General features: G+C 39.8%; 2 protein-coding genes across 2 annotated transcripts in view; one reads left to right on the top strand and one right to left on the bottom strand.

Annotated features, from left to right (window-relative positions):
• Window positions 1-650: 650 nt before the first annotated feature.
• proser2 (proline and serine rich 2) lies at window positions 651-5113 on the top strand (the record flags this gene model as incomplete). Its single annotated transcript, XM_079551429.1, has 5 exons — window positions 651-743; window positions 910-1018; window positions 3531-3798; window positions 3880-4979; window positions 5090-5113. The coding sequence occupies exons 2-5, from the start codon at window positions 941-943 to the stop codon at window positions 5111-5113; spliced, it is 1470 nt and encodes a 489-aa protein (XP_079407555.1). The 5' UTR covers window positions 651-743; window positions 910-940.
• Window positions 5114-6936: 1823 nt separating this feature from the next.
• Window positions 6937-17795, bottom strand: part of upf2 (UPF2 regulator of nonsense mediated mRNA decay) — a gene marked incomplete at its 5' end in the record, with an annotated part of 11274 nt that continues 415 nt past the window's right edge. Inside the window, 21 exon segments of the mRNA XM_079551428.1 lie at window positions 6937-8130; window positions 9088-9208; window positions 9945-10086; window positions 11608-11781; window positions 11852-11947; window positions 12097-12201; window positions 12421-12569; window positions 13050-13233; window positions 13590-13865; window positions 13981-14370; window positions 15212-15328; window positions 15416-15529; window positions 15616-15724; window positions 16831-16901; window positions 16903-16917; window positions 16984-17087; window positions 17163-17300; window positions 17362-17526; window positions 17529-17552; window positions 17657-17723; window positions 17725-17788. Coding sequence (XP_079407554.1) covers window positions 8121-8130; window positions 9088-9208; window positions 9945-10086; window positions 11608-11781; window positions 11852-11947; window positions 12097-12201; window positions 12421-12569; window positions 13050-13233; window positions 13590-13865; window positions 13981-14370; window positions 15212-15328; window positions 15416-15529; window positions 15616-15724; window positions 16831-16901; window positions 16903-16917; window positions 16984-17087; window positions 17163-17300; window positions 17362-17526; window positions 17529-17552; window positions 17657-17723; window positions 17725-17788 — 2635 coding nt within the window. The 3' untranslated portion in view covers window positions 6937-8120.

The following is a 17795-nucleotide window of genomic DNA, read 5'->3' as shown; positions in this document are numbered from 1 at the left end:
ACAAAACACACACACACACAAAATCCTGAACAAACAAATAAAACTAAATAAAAACTAATTCAGATGATTACTCGGACGATCATGAGAACAAATGGCCTTGGTCCTTTGGGGTCATTTCAGACCCCAGCAGAATCCCATTCATTTCAATGGAGATATGTGAATCCTGCATGTTTTTTCTTTGTTTGACCTTTCCTACCGACTTCATTTGTGCTTCAGATATGAAACCATTATTATGTAGCCTATGCATCCCAGGACCTATTACATGCTCATTCACCAGATTTTGAATTCACATATTTTTCCAATAGGGCCCATAATGGCTGAAACCAGCAGCAGCTCCTGTGCGCATTTACATCTCGCGTAATTACAAAGTCGTTTTATTGATTGTGAACAATTACGTAGGCAAGTAATAGTCTTGTTGTTGTTGTTTAGTGTTGCTCTGGTTAAAAGGTCAGTCTATATTGATCAACACAGGTACGTAATTTCGGATGAAACTTTGAGGGGTGTGTGGGGTGTGTTGGATATTTCCTTTATGTGTCACGTTTACATGCGAGGCTGAATGAAGCAGCAGACGCACGCCCTCTTCACGGCACAGGGCGGGCTATAGCCGTGGGTTTAAGAAGCGCTCAAAGCCGCTCTCTCTCACAACGCGCAAAACCTGCAGCCCATTCACAGCCTGGGAGTTACTTTTCTGGAACAAAAAGGAAACACGCCAGTTTGGAGGATGACAGACGGGTAGATGGTTGGTAAGTGTAGGTCTGTTTTCAGATTAAATGTTCAGAAAACAATAGGCTATAGCTTACAGAAAACAAATTCTACTTTTCAATGTTTTCACTCCACTTAACTATGGACTTTCTGCCATCCAAATATTTGCATCTTCTTGTTCTTATTTTATTAAATTGTAATTTTCAGAATCATGAGAGCTGACATCTAACCATTGGCCATGGAATTCCACAGGAAGTCCAATTCCCATCTCCTGTTTGGATCTAAAGAGGCAGCTGGTCACAACCCTGAACATTTGGTGAGAATTTTGTATATTTATTATTTTTGAGTTGGGTGTTGGGTATTGGTCTCCTCGTTATACAGATGTAGCCTGCAATAAACACAACAACAACAAAACTATATATAAACATTGTCTATGGTAATTGTAATCTTCACAATTTTTTTTTTTTAAGTTGTTTTGTAAGTTGCTTAGGCTGCTTGAAAGGTATAGCCTAATTGTCTACATATGAATAACTACATCACATTTGGTTTTACTTTCATTTAGATCTTTTCATTGTTGTATGTTTTACTGTTTTATGGGTAGCACAGTAGGCCTTTACTGTTATTGAAGTAGAGAGTGTATTGGCCTTTCCTGGATATTCATTATGCTATAATGTACTTTACTCCTACTGTCTCTAAAGCTGTAAGAGCATTATATCTAACAAACACATGATAGATGATTCTGGCTGCGTTTATGTACCCGGTCATTATTATCCCCAGCAAATGAAACTTGCTTTAAAGCTCACACCTTGCGAGCACCTTGGGGATGACATTTATTATCAACACAACATAGATGAACCGGTTGAGCCACGGTCCAGAGCTGTTTCAATACAATAGGCATCATTCACAATCACCGGAAACCTGCCTATTGCTGTCTATCTCACAGTGGTTTCAGTTGGGTGTTGTTCCAGGTGTAATTATGTGTCTCTAAGTGTAAAAGCAAAACAAAGCACGTAGTGAACATGTAGTGCATGATGTAACACAGTCAGCAGTGACCACAGACCACGGTATTCACATGGTCATCAGCTTGAAATATCTCATACAACTTTTGTACAGCTATGGTATTATTGAATTCTATTATTTCTTTGTGTAAATAACATTATAGTAATTGAATGCACTTAACAAGTTAGTGTCCATAATGTTTTTAATTTCTCCTGTTTCCCACATTTTCATAGTTTTCATAGTTACACTTCAAGATGCGTCACCAAAACACTTATTCTTAGGCTTAAATAAGTGAACTTCAGCTCAATCTTTAAGGTTGCAAAATCAATAGACACGCTGTTACTGGATAGCCTATTGTGTGGGGTTCTCAGAGCTCGCTCTGTCTGAGGCTGGACAGGTAGCCATGGAGGTGAGGCATAGATGAGGAGAGGGGGAGTGGGAGGGGTCATCTTCCAAGAGAAGAGAAGTCTGTTTGAGCTATAAATAGAGAAGGGAATGGACCTATGAGAGCCGGGATGCAGGAACAAGCAGGTCAGTGTTCACGCAGCACACTTTGGCCCTGTATGGGGTAGGAAGATTTTTAACTTGGAAAATTTTGTACAGCAATATAATAATGTATTACAGCAAGAAACATGTGATTCCCTGTGTCCTACAGGGAAGAGAAATCGATAAAGTCATCATTATACTCAGTAAGCCCAAGATAATAGCCACGATAGAGGTTTAAGCAATTGTTAAAGGTGCATTACGTAACTTTTAATGCGTAAAAAAAAGTAGTACAATGAAATGTGCTGTGTGTAATAACTTGCCTGGCCTGCCAAACTACTTGCTTTTTCAAAGATTTTTCAGAGATATGTAGCCTGGGAGCAAGCGTGATCTCAGCAATTTCCCGGTAGGCGTGATTGACAGACAGGAGCAAGCGGCAGGAAGCCTTTTAAAAAAACGTCCTTTTTCCTGAGGAACGCTTCCAACACTGTTTCTTGCTCCGGTTTAGGGATTTTACAATTTCCAAATGATTTAAAACAGATGAAAGAGCAGAAGAAAACAGTGTATCAGTTGTCGCGCAGCCATCTTTAATGTTTTGGAAGAGTGCGGTGATGGCTTCCGTCTCTTGATGCAATGAACTCTCAGTGCGTGATTGGACCGATGTGGGTAAAATCGGGAAATATTGGCTCCCAGCAGCTGCCCAGACGGTTCTTCTTTTGAACAGAAAGGAGGAGCGTCTGGCTGGCCAGGCAATGTAATAACTTATACCTATGGGTTACACGATGGAATAATATGTTTTTGCAGTTTGTATTTGTAGACATAAGACTCTAACCCTAACCTTAATCCCTAACTCTAAGAGTCTCATGTCTTATTATATGTACCTCCAAACTAATACACATTATTCCATTTTGTACGTACTACATAGGCACATTTTATTACAGATTGTTACCGACAAGAAACCCTGAAAACAATTAATCCTAGAGTGTCCAAGAGGCCACTGTGATATAAAAGGTGGTTTTGTGCATAAAATTAGTCTGTTGCAGTCAACATCACAAAGTTCTGTTACATCATAGACCAACAAATTAAAAAGAGAGAGAGAAAAAAAAGAAAAATTAAATTAGCTAAATAGGCCTGTAGTGGGAAAGATGGTGCTATACTTGTGTGGTAAAAACATATTCTTTATATTCTTTATTCAGAGTTAAGTTATTAGAGTAACTTTTTTTCTGTATATTGACATGCATATTCTCAATGCATTTCCATCCATCCATCCATCCATCCATCCATCCATCCATCCATCCATCCTCAATGAATTTGTGTTGGTTAATAAGAGTGATACTTGTGTGCAGGATGAGCTGAAGTTCTTGAGCCAAGAGGAGCAGGACATTCTCCATTACTTTGAGCAGACCATTGACTCTTTGGAGCAGAGTCTGGAGGAGGATGAGCTGAGGCCCCAAATCAATCGCCTCAATGAGTCAGCTGATGTTGCTGACTTTGCCTCAAACTCGAGCCACCACCTTCAAGCCAATCCAAAAGAACATGACATAATCGACCTGGTTTGTCCTAAACCAGACCTGGTGGAAACCAAAGAGACAGCATTCACCCCCACCACTCCAGGTAGCTTGTTTGTCATATTAAGCATAGTCCAACAATACATCAGCCCTTCTAATTTCAATGCTTTTGTTTCATTTCTTTTAGATTTCCAAAGTCTGATTCAACATCCAGAAAGCCACTTTGAGATAAAACCTCGCAACGAACCAGTAGATTCCTTGTCAAATTACAACCCCCATAATCCAGAGAATTACCCTGTGTATCACCCCCCTGGCAGCATCCCAACTCCAGTCCTGATTGCTCAAAAGATTGCAGAAAACCAGTCTGGTGGTGGAAGCTCCGTACTCAGTGCATCATCCCTCCTTAGACGCCGAAGCTCTGAGTTTGACAAGTCTAGCAGCTCCAACAAGCAAGGTCCTCCTACCTCTACCAAACCTGCCCGCTATCCTTCCAACATAAGTGTGATTCTTGGCAACAGGGAACAGCAGAATCAGTCGCTGGCTAACATAAACTTGGAGGAAAGAAGGGCGCAGATGCTAGCAAACCTCTCTGGAACATCACATCCTTTAGTCCAAGAAGAACCCCAACAAGATAAGAAAGAAAGAAACATCCCAACTCGTAGTGAGTCATTTAGAGATCCTACTCCAGAAAAGTCTCGCATGGAGGCTTTGTCAAAGTTGGGACTCACAAGGAACCGTGCCATGTCAGGGGGGGTATCTCTTCCAAGCATCCCAGTAGAGAATCTTACAGGAGGAGCAGCAAGCATAACACATTTGGAGAAGACTAATCATCTCGAACCGTGTACCAGCCAAGGTTCTGAGCCAGGCATCCCACCAAACATCCTTAGCAATACACCTCGAGAGCCAGGGAGTCTCCCATATTCGCTTGTTAGCAGTACACCAAATGTTGTACCAATAACTACACCCTATGAACCAAGTACACCACCCATTGCTAAGCCACAGGAACCCACACGTCTTGCAATGGTACCCACAAGCAACAAAGTCCAAGAAACGATGCCTAGATCACCAGCGTTGAACTACCAAACAGAGATTCCATCACCGGCCGCCCAAAAAAGCCTTGAAACCTCTAAGTACTCCTCACCACCCGCTTTCTCTCAAAAGGACTACTTTCCATTTTCACCTGCTCCGACACCAGTGGAAACCTTAGCGGAGTTTAACAGCTATGGAGGGAAATCTGTTGTGGTGACCCCTTCTGCATCCTTCAAAAGTGATTTGCCATCCCCTCCAGTAAGTCCTGAACCTAAAAGCCTTCCACCTATTATAGCTACGCCAAGTGAGTTTAATCCTTACGGAGGAAAATCAAAAGTTATGACTCCCATCCCTGTGCCTGTTTCAAGACGGGACCTCCCCGACATTCTTAGCTCACACATAGACAAGAGTCAAACATTACACGGCCCTTCTGAAAGTGTTTCCTCAGATTCAAACAGTTATGGGGGGAGAACTCGAACTGTCAATGCTTCAGGCAGTGCTAGTCGCACGTCGGAAGGCTTGTCCAGGACATTGAAACCACCAGCTCCACTTCCAGCACCAAGACCTCCGCGGCACTCATACCATGGGCCAACAGCTGCACCCAAACCCCCACAGCGGGCTTTGTCCCCTGAGCACAAACGCAGGACGGGCTCTTTATTTAGACCTCAAGGAATCACTGTGCAGTTTTCAGGTAAAGGGACGACAGACGACGCACGAAGAGAAGCGCTGAGGAAACTTGGACTTCTAAAGGAATGAGTTTAAAATCGCCTACACCTGTCAAACCAGACTCTCCAGTGTGAATCTTGACAGAAAAATGTGTGAGGTGTGGCAGGAGAGAAACCTACTTTAACAGAGGAATTAGAGGACAAATCAAATAGACTTGCAGAGCTGGTTCTGGCACACTGATAAGGCCGGAACTACACGTCATGTGGTGTCTGTGTAGTCTAAAGTAGACATTGTACATATTTATCTATTCTGATGTTAGTACAAAGACATTATCTGGATATATATATATATATATTGCGGTAGCAGTCTTATCGTGCAACTGTGTTTTTATATTTATATAGTTTTGTTTGCTCGCATGTATTCAAGAACAAACTGTTCAAGAGAATGGGACTGTAAGATTATAAATTAACAAGACATACTATATTTGAGGTCAAGACATTGTTTTTTGTGGACATGTGGTTAGTGGTTAATTTACCATGTTAGATATTAAATGGTGAAAAGGGGAGTTATCGCAATGTGACAATGGTGCACTTTCTGTGAAAAATGTATAATTGAATTACACTACGCCAAGAAACACAACAATTGTCAGTTTAATTTCTGACAACATAAAATGTAATCATATAAAATGTACAGTGAAAAGGTAGATTTTTCTTCGATTTGTAGAGTTGAGTCTTGCTTCAGGGTATTTTTACTACATGGGCAAACCTACCACAAAACCACAGACTGTGGAATGGGTAGATGTTTTTTTCTTTCTATGCAGAGGGAGCACTTTAAGACTCCTCTTTTAGGACAGGCATTATGCAACACACAAGCTCTAAAACCACAATATCTAGAAATACTGTGGTAAGATTTAGATGCATTTCTGCTGAAACAGTTCCATCTTTGCTTTATATCCTTTGGTTCCGAGTAGCAATTGATTTTTGTTTTTATGAGTGAATGTTTACCGTGTATCACGACTCCGGCCTCTGTAGTTTACCTACAGTTTTTTAAGAAGTTTATTTCACACAGATGTGCAATGTTTCAGAGCCCAACTGAGTGAATAGTTTTAACAACAATTTTGTTTACAGACTCCGGTTTTCTGTATTTGATCTACAGATATTTTGAAGTTTCCAATGGTGCCCATTTCCTTAAAATATGTACTAAATATAAATCTTATAATGGGACTGGGACAAAGGGAAAATGCTGCTGTTTGAAGTTGTTTTATTATTTACTATGTGAACCTAATGTAATATTGATTTTTATTTACAATTTAATGGAACAATGCAACTCTTATGTAATAGTTTTCTTTGAAATAACGCTGGAATGTAAAGAATGAAACATTTTTCATGATGAACGCACACAGGTTGATAATATTTAAACTGAGTAAAAACATTTATACAATGTTAAACATTTAATAAATATTGATCACTTTCCACATGTTGTTTAGAATAGCAATCAAATCATAATAAAAAACACAACTGCGTGATTCTGTGTGACTCAAATGTTGTAGTTGAAACTGTATTTATTTTGTTGAATATTTGTGATTTAACATACAAGTGCAAGGGACACATTTTTTCCAGACATCAAAAATAATCACTGTAGGACAAGAGTACTTCTGATATAACTTAGATCTGATCCACAAATAATTTGGCAGCCAAATACGAAGGAAAATAAAATGTAGGACCAATAGCTTCACTCCACACACAATCTACCATAACACAGCAGACCGTTAAGCAACGCCAGGTTACATCCATTTCCTCAAAATATTACATTTTACAATACATAACGTTCAAATTACAGTAACCTACATATTGTTCAAAATACCTATGTACTAAATGCCCATCTTAGACTTATAGATTTGAATAAAATGACAAAACCAATTGTATGAGATGTAGCTGTTAGTCATGCACGGTATGCATGGTTGGTTGTTGTTTTATGGCACTTATATTGTAAGAGCAGTGGGACAAATATACTAGACAAATCATTCTTATCACTCAACTCCATTCGTATCAGCAAGCGTTATTTTATATTACTTCCAAACCACGCATTTTACAATTGGCAAAGTATACCTTTTGTTATTTTTAATGTGTATGTCAACAAACGCCACACACACAAAAATAAACCATCCAACCAGTTTGCTCACCAAGTTTCTACTTCTCTCCTCTTAATGGGTGAACAGCTCATTATTACAAAGCCGCGACAAATCCCTCTTCTTTCCAGACCATGCAGAGTTTGGTTTTATAATTAAAACTTGTGCCCCACATCCGTTGCCAAACCATATTTTTCTCAAGGCTAGGTTAGTTTTATCCACACGGGACTTATCCCAATCAGCTCAGCATTTGACTGGCTTGAAGGCAGACGGGTATCTTGTTCATCTTGCTGTTAGCTGTTCAAATTTATTGTCTCTGTTCTGGCCAGTGTTGCGTTAGCATGCTACTACTGTGCTGCTCTCAACTTAGCTAACAAACAAATGAGAAAAAGACACCTGCCACCTGTGTCTGACCTCTGAACTACCAGGCCCCCAGACCCGCAGACCTCGTTTGGTCTTCCTCCTCAGGCTCCAAAGTGTTTGTCTTATCCAGATTCAATGGATGCCTGAAGACTCGTTTCCTGCTCAGACCGGTTCCCTCCGATCTTGCTTTTTTTCCCCCATTCTCCAGCTCGTTTATTGGTCAGCCTGGGCCCAGACCCAAATCAACGTCTCCTGAAGGAGAGAGCAAGACATTCACTGTAGTGTTTAGTAGAAAGAACACTTACCTGCAGCCACAAAGTGAGAGTAAAACAATAATTCACTTTTGTAGTCAAAGGTTCTTGAGCAGTCATCGGTACTCTGTTGTTTAAACCAGTGGTTCTCAACTGGTGGTTCGGACCCAAATAAGGATCGTGAGCCTTTCTCAGAAAACATTTTCAAATGTATAGAATCACTCCTGAGTCTTAAAATGACTGCTATCGGGTTGTTTTCAATCATAATTTCAGCATTTTTTGGACTTATTTAATGCTTATTCAACAATAATTAGTGTATAAAGTAAATAGTAAAGTAAATAAAGTATTTGACATCATATTTTACAAGTTCTTAATTGGGCCGTGGCTTGTTATCCCAGGGTAAAGGTGGGTCCCGACCCCGTACCAGAGAAGCACTGGTTTACACTATGGAGTACTAAGAAAAAACAAACATTTCTCTACTATAGAGAACTCCTGTAAGACTGAGAGCTCACAGAAACTGCTAGTCAAAAACTTAAAAAATAAATAAATCAACATATCTGTATGAAATTGCAATTGACCGATACACTGAACTTGTTAACTGAGCAGAATAATAACGTACAAAGTACATTTCACTGTTATATTTAATAAACTTATTTTTTGTTGCTGTTGACAGCAGGCTGAATGACATTCCGACCTCACAGAATGTTCACATATGAACACAGCTTTCACAAAGGTTCAAGACCAATGAATGATCCGTCTGAGCTGCCCTGGCCTACTCTGAAACACATGTCTGGTTTCTCTGCTGCTTGTCTTTTCTGGCTTGTTTTGCCTGTCTTACTCGCCTCTCCTGCTTTTCTTTCCTTTCCAATTTGAGTCTGTTCAAAAAGATGACGTCAATACATAATGAAATACTATTCTATAATCTAGACAGTGTCAAGGGCAACCTATCAAAACTCACCGTCCACCTGTTTTGAAGATGAGGTCTGCATTGGGAGCCCCCTTTGGGTGCTGATAGCGAGGCCTGCGCTCTCTGTTGGTGTTCGCTTGGGCTGGACGTTGAGCCAAGGACTGCATCATTTCTGTCACAAATACAGGTCAAAATCTATAATCAAATGTTATATATATGTTGCAGAAATTACTACTTCTATTGCACTCAGAGGGGATGCCACTTTTCTACAAGGAAGCCGTTAAGTATACAGGAGCTTTTTTACCGGCTCTCGGTTACAACACAATGAGTAAGTACGTTCTGTTAAATAAATGTTATGTTGCAGACTTTTGTGTATAATTTTGGAACCATAAGAGATAGACACAAGAAGTTTTTTTGTATTGGAATCTACTGATTTTTGTCTTTTAAACAAGCTCCCCTACCTACTAAACAGCGCCCCCTGCTGTCACAGTTCAACACTGACACGTTTAGAAGCTTCATACACAGGATAGTAGACCAGACATTTTAAAAAATATTAGCCAAGGGTTAGTGGTGCATACCGGCATCGGCCAATCAGCTATCGGCCATGCTAACCCCCTTCATATCAGTATCAGACAGCAAAAATCCATATCGGTCAGGCTGTGTTTGTGACCCCAGCGAGTATTTGGAGAAGTTACACGCCTGTCTTCACATATACTGTAACAGGTATGACAACAACCACTGTCTAATATGGTCTTGTTTTTTTGTTATGATTTCAGGGGTGGGTGCTCATAAGCTTTTGTTCGGCCCATTCTTTTGAGCAGAATGTTAACTGCTCAAATAAACTTAACTAAACTTGCTTTTTGTTTGTTTTACAAGTGTAGCTATGACAGGAACAAGCAAGAAGTTACCCTGGTAGTCCTCCTGCTCCTGCCTTTCATTAATGTCCAAGGTTAGTTTCTTCATCCGCATGCGTTCCTCCTGCTCCGCCTGCTGCTGGTTGAAATGGTTTGCCGCCAGGTGGGACGACAGGGGCACATTCAGGATCTTGTACTATAAAAAAAAAGAAGAAAAAAAAAGGATGTATTTTTTTTTTTTTTAAGAGTATTTCTCCTCACACCATACAAAATGTATTATGCTGATTTAAAAAAAAAAAAAAATCTGTTGGTATTTTCTTTAATACAGGAACCTTGAGAAGATATTCAGTGTTCACGCAAGTCTATTTGTCACAGAGCTTTTGGCAGCTGTCCTTTAAACAGAGGAAAACTATGTGGACTCTACATCAAACCTCAAAGCAGAGGCAAAATTGGACACACCCAACAGCACAAGAGCCAGCCTCAGCCTTCAACCCACAAATTCCACCCCTGAAGTGTGCCTGAACACACACTCTCACACACTATGTTTGAGGAACTTTAATGGCCACACACACACATATGAACCAAACCTTCAATAAACGCTAGCCTTTAACAACCTTTAGATGTTATAAATACATAAAAACTGTATATAGTGGCAGGTTTGTGTTGGCTCTCAGTCTAAGTAGAATTTTCCATGATAGTATAGTTTTTCAAATAGCTCCAACGGGACAGGGTTGATTGGCTTCCTCTTGTTCCTTTCAAGAGGGACCAAGGTTTAAACAAATCTCCAGCATGTGGGTTAACCAGTCTTACAATCTGACTACAAGAGAAGAAAGAAGCTAAACTTCCTCCACCCTATTAACCCAATCCAGTTGAAAATATCTGAAAACCTTTGAAACAGTAATGGTGATATGACACCATTTAATTTAAAGGTAATAACGGCCACATTACAGTGTTTTAACCTGTACCTACATTACTGCCAATTTGAAAACATTAGTTTAATTCACTTTGTCATATGTCATATCAGTCAAGAGGACAATTTAAAAGAAATGTATTTGAATGAAGATTATAGGAAAATTAGATCTTTGTAATTATTCACACTGCAAAGGTGGGAATGATGTAATCAAAATATCTTCTGCAAATCAAAAACTCTATGGCAGGGGTAGGCAAGTTTGCTTGATGGAGGGCCAATTTTCTTCATCGCCAAAAGACCAAGGGCCAGACCTTCCAATTGTAGGCCAAAGTAAAGCATTGTTGTACCTCATATATGGCCTAAATGGGTGTGGGCTAAGACATTTGAAAGAAATGGACAGTATTTTCCACAGTTCAAGAGTACTTCAACAGGCATTTGATCTCGAGTTGGTATAATAATATTCCTTAACCAAGCACATTTTCGCGTTTTTGTCACATTTTGAAGCGCTTTTTCATCACTTTTTTGTAGATTTTTGGTTGCCTTTACGTCAGTTTTTACTCAAGTTTTTGTTGCCTTTTTATCATTGCCTTATTGTTGCTTTTGCAGCAACAAATAGAGACGTTTTTTGAAGAAGCTTTTAGATTTGAGTGAAGTCAAACTGGAGAAAATGTGCTCGGTTCAGGTCAGGTTTAATTGCCCTGCTGTTTAACATGTGCACTGAACGGAGAAGCGTTACTGCACAGTGAATTTCTCCATTGTGAGATCAATAAAGGATTATCTTATCTCATCTTATATACAGTGCATTACCTGCTGCTTATTGCCTCTGCGTGTGAGCATGACGAACTGCATGGTGTCAGTAATGTCGGTGTCTCCCTCTCCGATACAAGGTGGCCCAACACCACCCTTTTTTAACTGGCTCTTTAACTGGAGGGGTATGGCAACGTCCAGCTGGTGCACCTTCACTGCTTCGCCACTACGCTGCTGCAAGAACAGAAAAACGTTATACGATTTTGAATTTAAATAAAACCTATGGGGAAGAAAATGATCATACTTGTAGGTTCTCCAACATCATCTTATCCAGAGCCTGTATAAAGTCCTCATCTTCAGCACAGGCCACGTGCTTTAGTCCTCCACCGCGGATGGTCACCTTCAGTTGAATCAGTAAATACATGAATACGGATAATATAAACACTTTATATCTTAACCTTCATAAGTTTAGCTCTCCCTGACGCAACACTAACAATATCCATAATACACATCAGACATATATCAGAAAGAAGAAAATTATCATATTACATTGTTCTCCTCATCCGTCTCATTTTCTTTATTGGAATCCGTCAGGTCGTCTGTGTTCTCCTCATCCTCCTCTTCATGTTCCTCCTCATCATTGTCAGATCCTTCCTATAGTTCCAAAAAAGCTTTTAATTGCATGCTCATTGGGTTATAGAATAAAATGTCACAATGTCTTTGTATTCAGTTGTATTCTAACGCTCAATGCTTCAAACCGTACGTACATTTGAGAAGAATAACATTACGTTTAAACATACTAAGACCCCATGAAGCCAGGATAATTTGTTAATCAAACTCTGATTAATTGTGCCGCCTTAGAATCAAACTTACATCCTCATCCTGTTCATTCATTTCACTTTCATTGCCAGATTGCTCCTCAGTCTCAGCGCCTCCCTCTTCATCCTCATCATCCTCTTCTTCATCAAGACCGTCGCCTTCACTCATAGCACTTGAGCGACCATCCTTCTCCATGGCCATACCTTACGAAAGACACATATTAAACTTGACAAATAACAATAAAATAACAAACACTATATGTAGCCCCTGTGTTTTTATTATGCCACTCTTGGGTGGAATTTTTTTTTAATTTTCTTTTTTTTTCCCTTTCATTTAGCTCTTTACCCACAGAGACAACATCTTGAACCAAAGGAAAACTTTAGTTCTCCAAAAGGTAGAAATAAAAATTGTAAAATATTTTTGTAAAAAATTAAAATGAGTGACCTGACATGGAAACAAAATATTTGCAAAGGAAATTGTGCGTATGAGTCTATGAGGGAGGAATGTGCCTAAGACAAACCTGTCCAACAACAGTGGACTGAAGAGTGACGCTATACCTGCCTGCGCGCACAGGAATGTTACCAAGCAGGATGACTGAGAGTGCTCATTCCAAACTAAACACTGTTGCAGTCACACTCAGTTATTATAAACCAGGTAAAGATAATAGGCATGGTCTTTCATACCTAGTTTGACGAGCACCTCCCTTTCCAGATCAGCAACCTGCTTGATGGCCTCTTCAATGGAGCAACAGAGAGTCATTTTGGGCCGTAATAGTTCCAGAGTATCAGTGATCATATAATCAATGTCAATAGGAAATGGATGATCTTTAGTCCAAACATCTATGGTCTTCTTCCACCAGATATACCGCTGCAGAAATACAAGAATATAGTAGTGTAGATATTTACAGAACATTTGAAATGTTTTTTTTTCTTTTAATCTCTATCAGACAAGACAATATATAATAAAATACTTAATAGTTACACAGAACTATACTAATGGCACATAAGGTGGTGGTAAGCTCGTATAGTAGCCAAAGCTTCCCTGGCACTAACTAGCGGAAACATGGCGGCCAATATGTACCACCGACCTCTCCAACCTCCAGCAATCACACATATTGCCCAAGGACATGAAGACAGATCAAATCGCCAACCTTTTGGCTGAAGCCATCTGCTCTATCATGGATTGACTTAATGAATTTAGAGCAGCAGGTTAACATGTCTTACCTGGAAATATATGAGGAAACAGTCTAGTTTCTTTTTGCTGGAGCCACGGTCAAAGTACTGCCCACAGGTGTCAAGCAAAGTACAAACAAGGCGGATACGGAACAGGTGCTCTGGGGGGTCCAATGGACTGGCAGTGCCGTCCTGATTGACTCCGAAGCAAATGAAGGAGAACAGTGTACGAAAAATCACAGCAGACTCCACCATGCGATAGTTATACAGTTCACCAAGAAACTTGGCGCTACTGATGCGACGTTGGTTGAACTTTGGTTGATTGACCTGCAGGTAAGTGGACATGTTAACATGTATCTCTAATAGTACAATTTCAACTGTTTAGTGTTACTTAATGTGATGAGGCAGTATACAAAAAGTTATTATTCAACTGGTTCATTACCTCCATCCCCAGTCGGATGTCCTCAAGGACTCCGTCCACCACATGGATGCCCACATCTTCTTGATAAGCCACAAGTCCTGCCAGCAGATTGGCCACGCAGTGGATACTGTTATACTTGACATTCCAGATGTTGACCATGCAGCAGATCAGATAGCTCTTGATCTCAGGGTCCTGCCAGGAAAGCTTACGCATCTGCCTTAGCACCTTCTCAGTCGTGACCTTTGACAAATCCTTGTACAACAGCTTACGAATGTATTCCTGTAATGGAGGCCTCTTTTTCTTCACTGTTTTTTCTATTGGAGGTGGGTTACAGTAGTAGTATGCATTTTCCACCATTGTTATGTATCTAGCATCCAAATGCTGAGCTTGCTTTTTGCGCATCATTTGCTCCTGAAATAAAAGTGCAAAATGAAGAAAACAAAACAAAACAGTTAAATATCTCTATACACATTCACAGCGTGCACAATCATTACACACATGCGTTTTTGTGACTATATTGTTATTTTTCTTCACATTTTCAAACTGGTTGATACGTCCACAGTCGAGGATTTTCTCCCAGATCCCGAATCTAGCCCAAACTGTCCCAAAAATGATCCTAGTACGCCTCGGTTAGGACACAGGGATCGCTGTTAACTTTGAGAACAGTAATGAGAGCTGCAGTAAAGAGGTAAGAAATAACTCCAAAAGCTTTTTGGAACTTGTATCTGTCTTTATCTTATAAAACAGCTGCACTGCCCCATTTTAACCATGTTTTGCATCACTCACTCGTCCTTTCAGCACTGAACACCTTATACTTCTGTAAACTTCAGGTCAGTTACAGCGGCTGAAAATGATAGCATTGGTGGATAATGTGGCGTCATGCTTGATTCTTAGAGTTACTTTGCATCTTTTACTGTTAATTCTTTTTTGTGACCCTGTTGGCTATTAGCAAAAAAACAGTTGGGGTCTAGTTACAATATCTTAAAAATTGCAAGAGTGCTGCAATCCCCTGACAAGCTTTCAACATTTTGTGACTTTCCAGAAGAATTAAAAAAAGCATCAAGTGAAACTGCATAATATTTCCGTTAACTCATCACCTAGGAGACTTTATTACAACAGAAGTCTTTTCGTTTTACACTGTTTGGAGTTTGAACATTTTATGAAACAATATGGTCACAAAATCTCACTTGTATAAAGATTGTGCACGCGGTGTATTTAACTAGCTTGCTTTTAGTAGTTAACGAGTACAAACCAAAAGGACACTGGTGCGCAGGTGAGATTCAGGCGACCTGAAGAGGAACCGTCCACAGGTCTCCAGCAGAGTGCACGCCATTTCAATGTGGTGATGGGTGAAGTCAGAAAGCAACATCTGTTTGTAAACATTTATAAAAAGCAACATGCTGTTAAATAGAGTACAGTTTGTTCAGTCCCGAAATATGACTTTACTGAAATGTACCTTAAGACAATGAAGTGTGTCTGTTTTTGAGAACATCTTAAACTTGGCCAGTTCCCCAACGAATCGAACAGTTTTGTTTTTGGTTTCAATATTTATCTGGTCCTTCTTCCGGATCTAAAATGTAATTTACAATTGCAATATAACTACACATTTGCATTCTTTAAAAAGCATCTTATAGGCCTAATTAGTAATTCTCCTACATGAAATCTGAAGTCTCCCTTTAGCATGGAGCAAAGATCCTCCGCCACATCGGACATACAGGGATGGAGAGTGGCCACCAAGCGAGAGTAAAAGGGCAGCAAGTCAAGTCTGAAAAAAACAACAACAGTTAATTCCTAGATGAAAATCTTTTGGTTTTTTGGTTGTAGTAAGTAACTGGTACCAAAAACTGGAAAAAAAAAAGAAACTGATGATATTTTAAATATTTTTATGAGCTTTTAAGCTGGGTATGGTAGCTTCCTTGTGTAGTATGGGTACTTGGAGACGTTTTATGAACAATGATGTCTGAGGAATCCTGACTGCCCTGCCCCCTGCTGGCCAGGCCTCACACCATCATCAGATAGCGCTGTTTGTTTATGTCGGACCAAAGCATTTGCCATTAGCACGTGAAACTTGAAAAGGGAACAAAAACAATCATCCCAGTAGCATGAAATAATACGAGTTTGCTTTTTGCTCCATTGAGAACTGCTCCTGAGGAGTTTTAGACTCTTCTACACAAAACCAGCGCCTGGGCTTCCAAACTTCAGTTGTGCTTTCAGCAAAAGGTGAGCACTTATCAGTAGTGTGTTTACACATTATTCAAATGAGCCGAGACAAATACAACAAGTCTAATCACGCTAGATCAGATGCACTCACACAAACAAACTGTGCTTGTTTAGTGTAATAATTAAAATCGTAATAAAATTTTGATTAACTGCACAGCCCTAGTTACATTTAGATATTGTATAATGTAATGTCCATTGAGAGCTCCAGAAACTACTTCTCTTAATATAAATATGCTAAGCCTGACTGGGACACTGACGTTACACGTCTCATAAACAACACAATTGCGACAAAACTATGCCCATGTTGGCGTCGGGCAGTGCGTGCTTTATTCACCATGATATAATAAAGCACTTTGGTCTCCCTGTGTGTTGTAAAGGGCTTTATAAATAAACGTTGATTGATGATATGTTTTCTTCATGTAACATTCATATAAAACATTGTAAGGGAGAGACAGTTTGACAGCCTTGACGCTGCGTTTTGGAGACGACTATAGTGACGTCTGCTTAAGGGCAGGTTTGAATCAATAAAATAACTTGTTTTTACTTATAAGCTGTTTACATGCATAATGTTGTATGTGTGTAATAGATGATCACAAAATGCAATGATTAATGCAGTAGGTCTTTGTTAATTAAGTAATGTAATGAGCATACCTTTGTCGTGGGACTGTAAACAGAGCTCGTACTAGTTTCCTCCTGTTGGCCTTGTTGTTCATGTTCATGCAGGAAGTCCATGGCAGCCTTAACACAATAATTTGCTTGTTAAGTACCTAAATACTCAAAAATGGCATCACAGTGGCATGTCACCTTGTCAATGAGGTCTCTGTTCACACAGTTGGGAAGCTGCTGGATAAAGGCATCTACAATGAGCTTTAAGTGGGAGCCAGTTTTGGCCTCCTCATCTTCTTGTTCTAAAGTTCAACATAGTCAATCCATTAATCTATTTAGATCAAAAGCAGTAACTAGTCCAGTGACAGTAGGCATACCTTGTTCATCAAGCAATTTCTTAGCCAGTTCTTCATTTTCAGTTTCCTCAGGCCCTTCCACTTCGAGAGGTTCATCTGTGATGTCTAGAGCCTCCAACTCAAGCTCCAGCTCCTCTGCAGTGGTGGGTTCCTTCCCTTCTGTTGAACAGAACACAACAGAATTCTAAAGGTTTTCTTTAAGAGGAATTACAAAATTTACCTCTGACATCATCCTTGTCTTTTCCCTGGTTGGTTTTCTCATTGTCTTTAAAGAGAATGGCAGGAACAAATGCCTTCAGGTCCACCAAGTTTTCATAAAAGTTTCGAGCATCTTCATCCTCCCAAATACCTCCCTCTAAGTCATAATCTCCAGGCTTTCCAGGGTAAAAATGTCAATGCCAGGCCCATGCTCTGTGAAAACAAATATTTGAGGTTGAGCAGCAGATGGTCAATTCCATTAGGAGAATATTTACCAGTGTTGACTGAAGTCTGAACATTAAAGTTCAATACTATACCTTCTTGCACAGTCTTGTCTTGGGGTAGTTCTGGCATATTTTCGTCAAGGAGATCAGCTAAAGACTGGAGTATTGGCCAACAGCTTTTGGTAGGAAGTCGCAAACTCTTCATACTGTTTGTGTCGGTCCTCACTCAGTT

Source organism: Gobius niger (genome assembly GCF_951799975.1).
Source record: "Gobius niger genome assembly, chromosome: 2".
NCBI lineage: Eukaryota > Metazoa > Chordata > Actinopteri > Gobiiformes > Gobiidae > Gobius > Gobius niger.
This window is presented reverse-complemented; position numbering and strand designations above follow the sequence as displayed.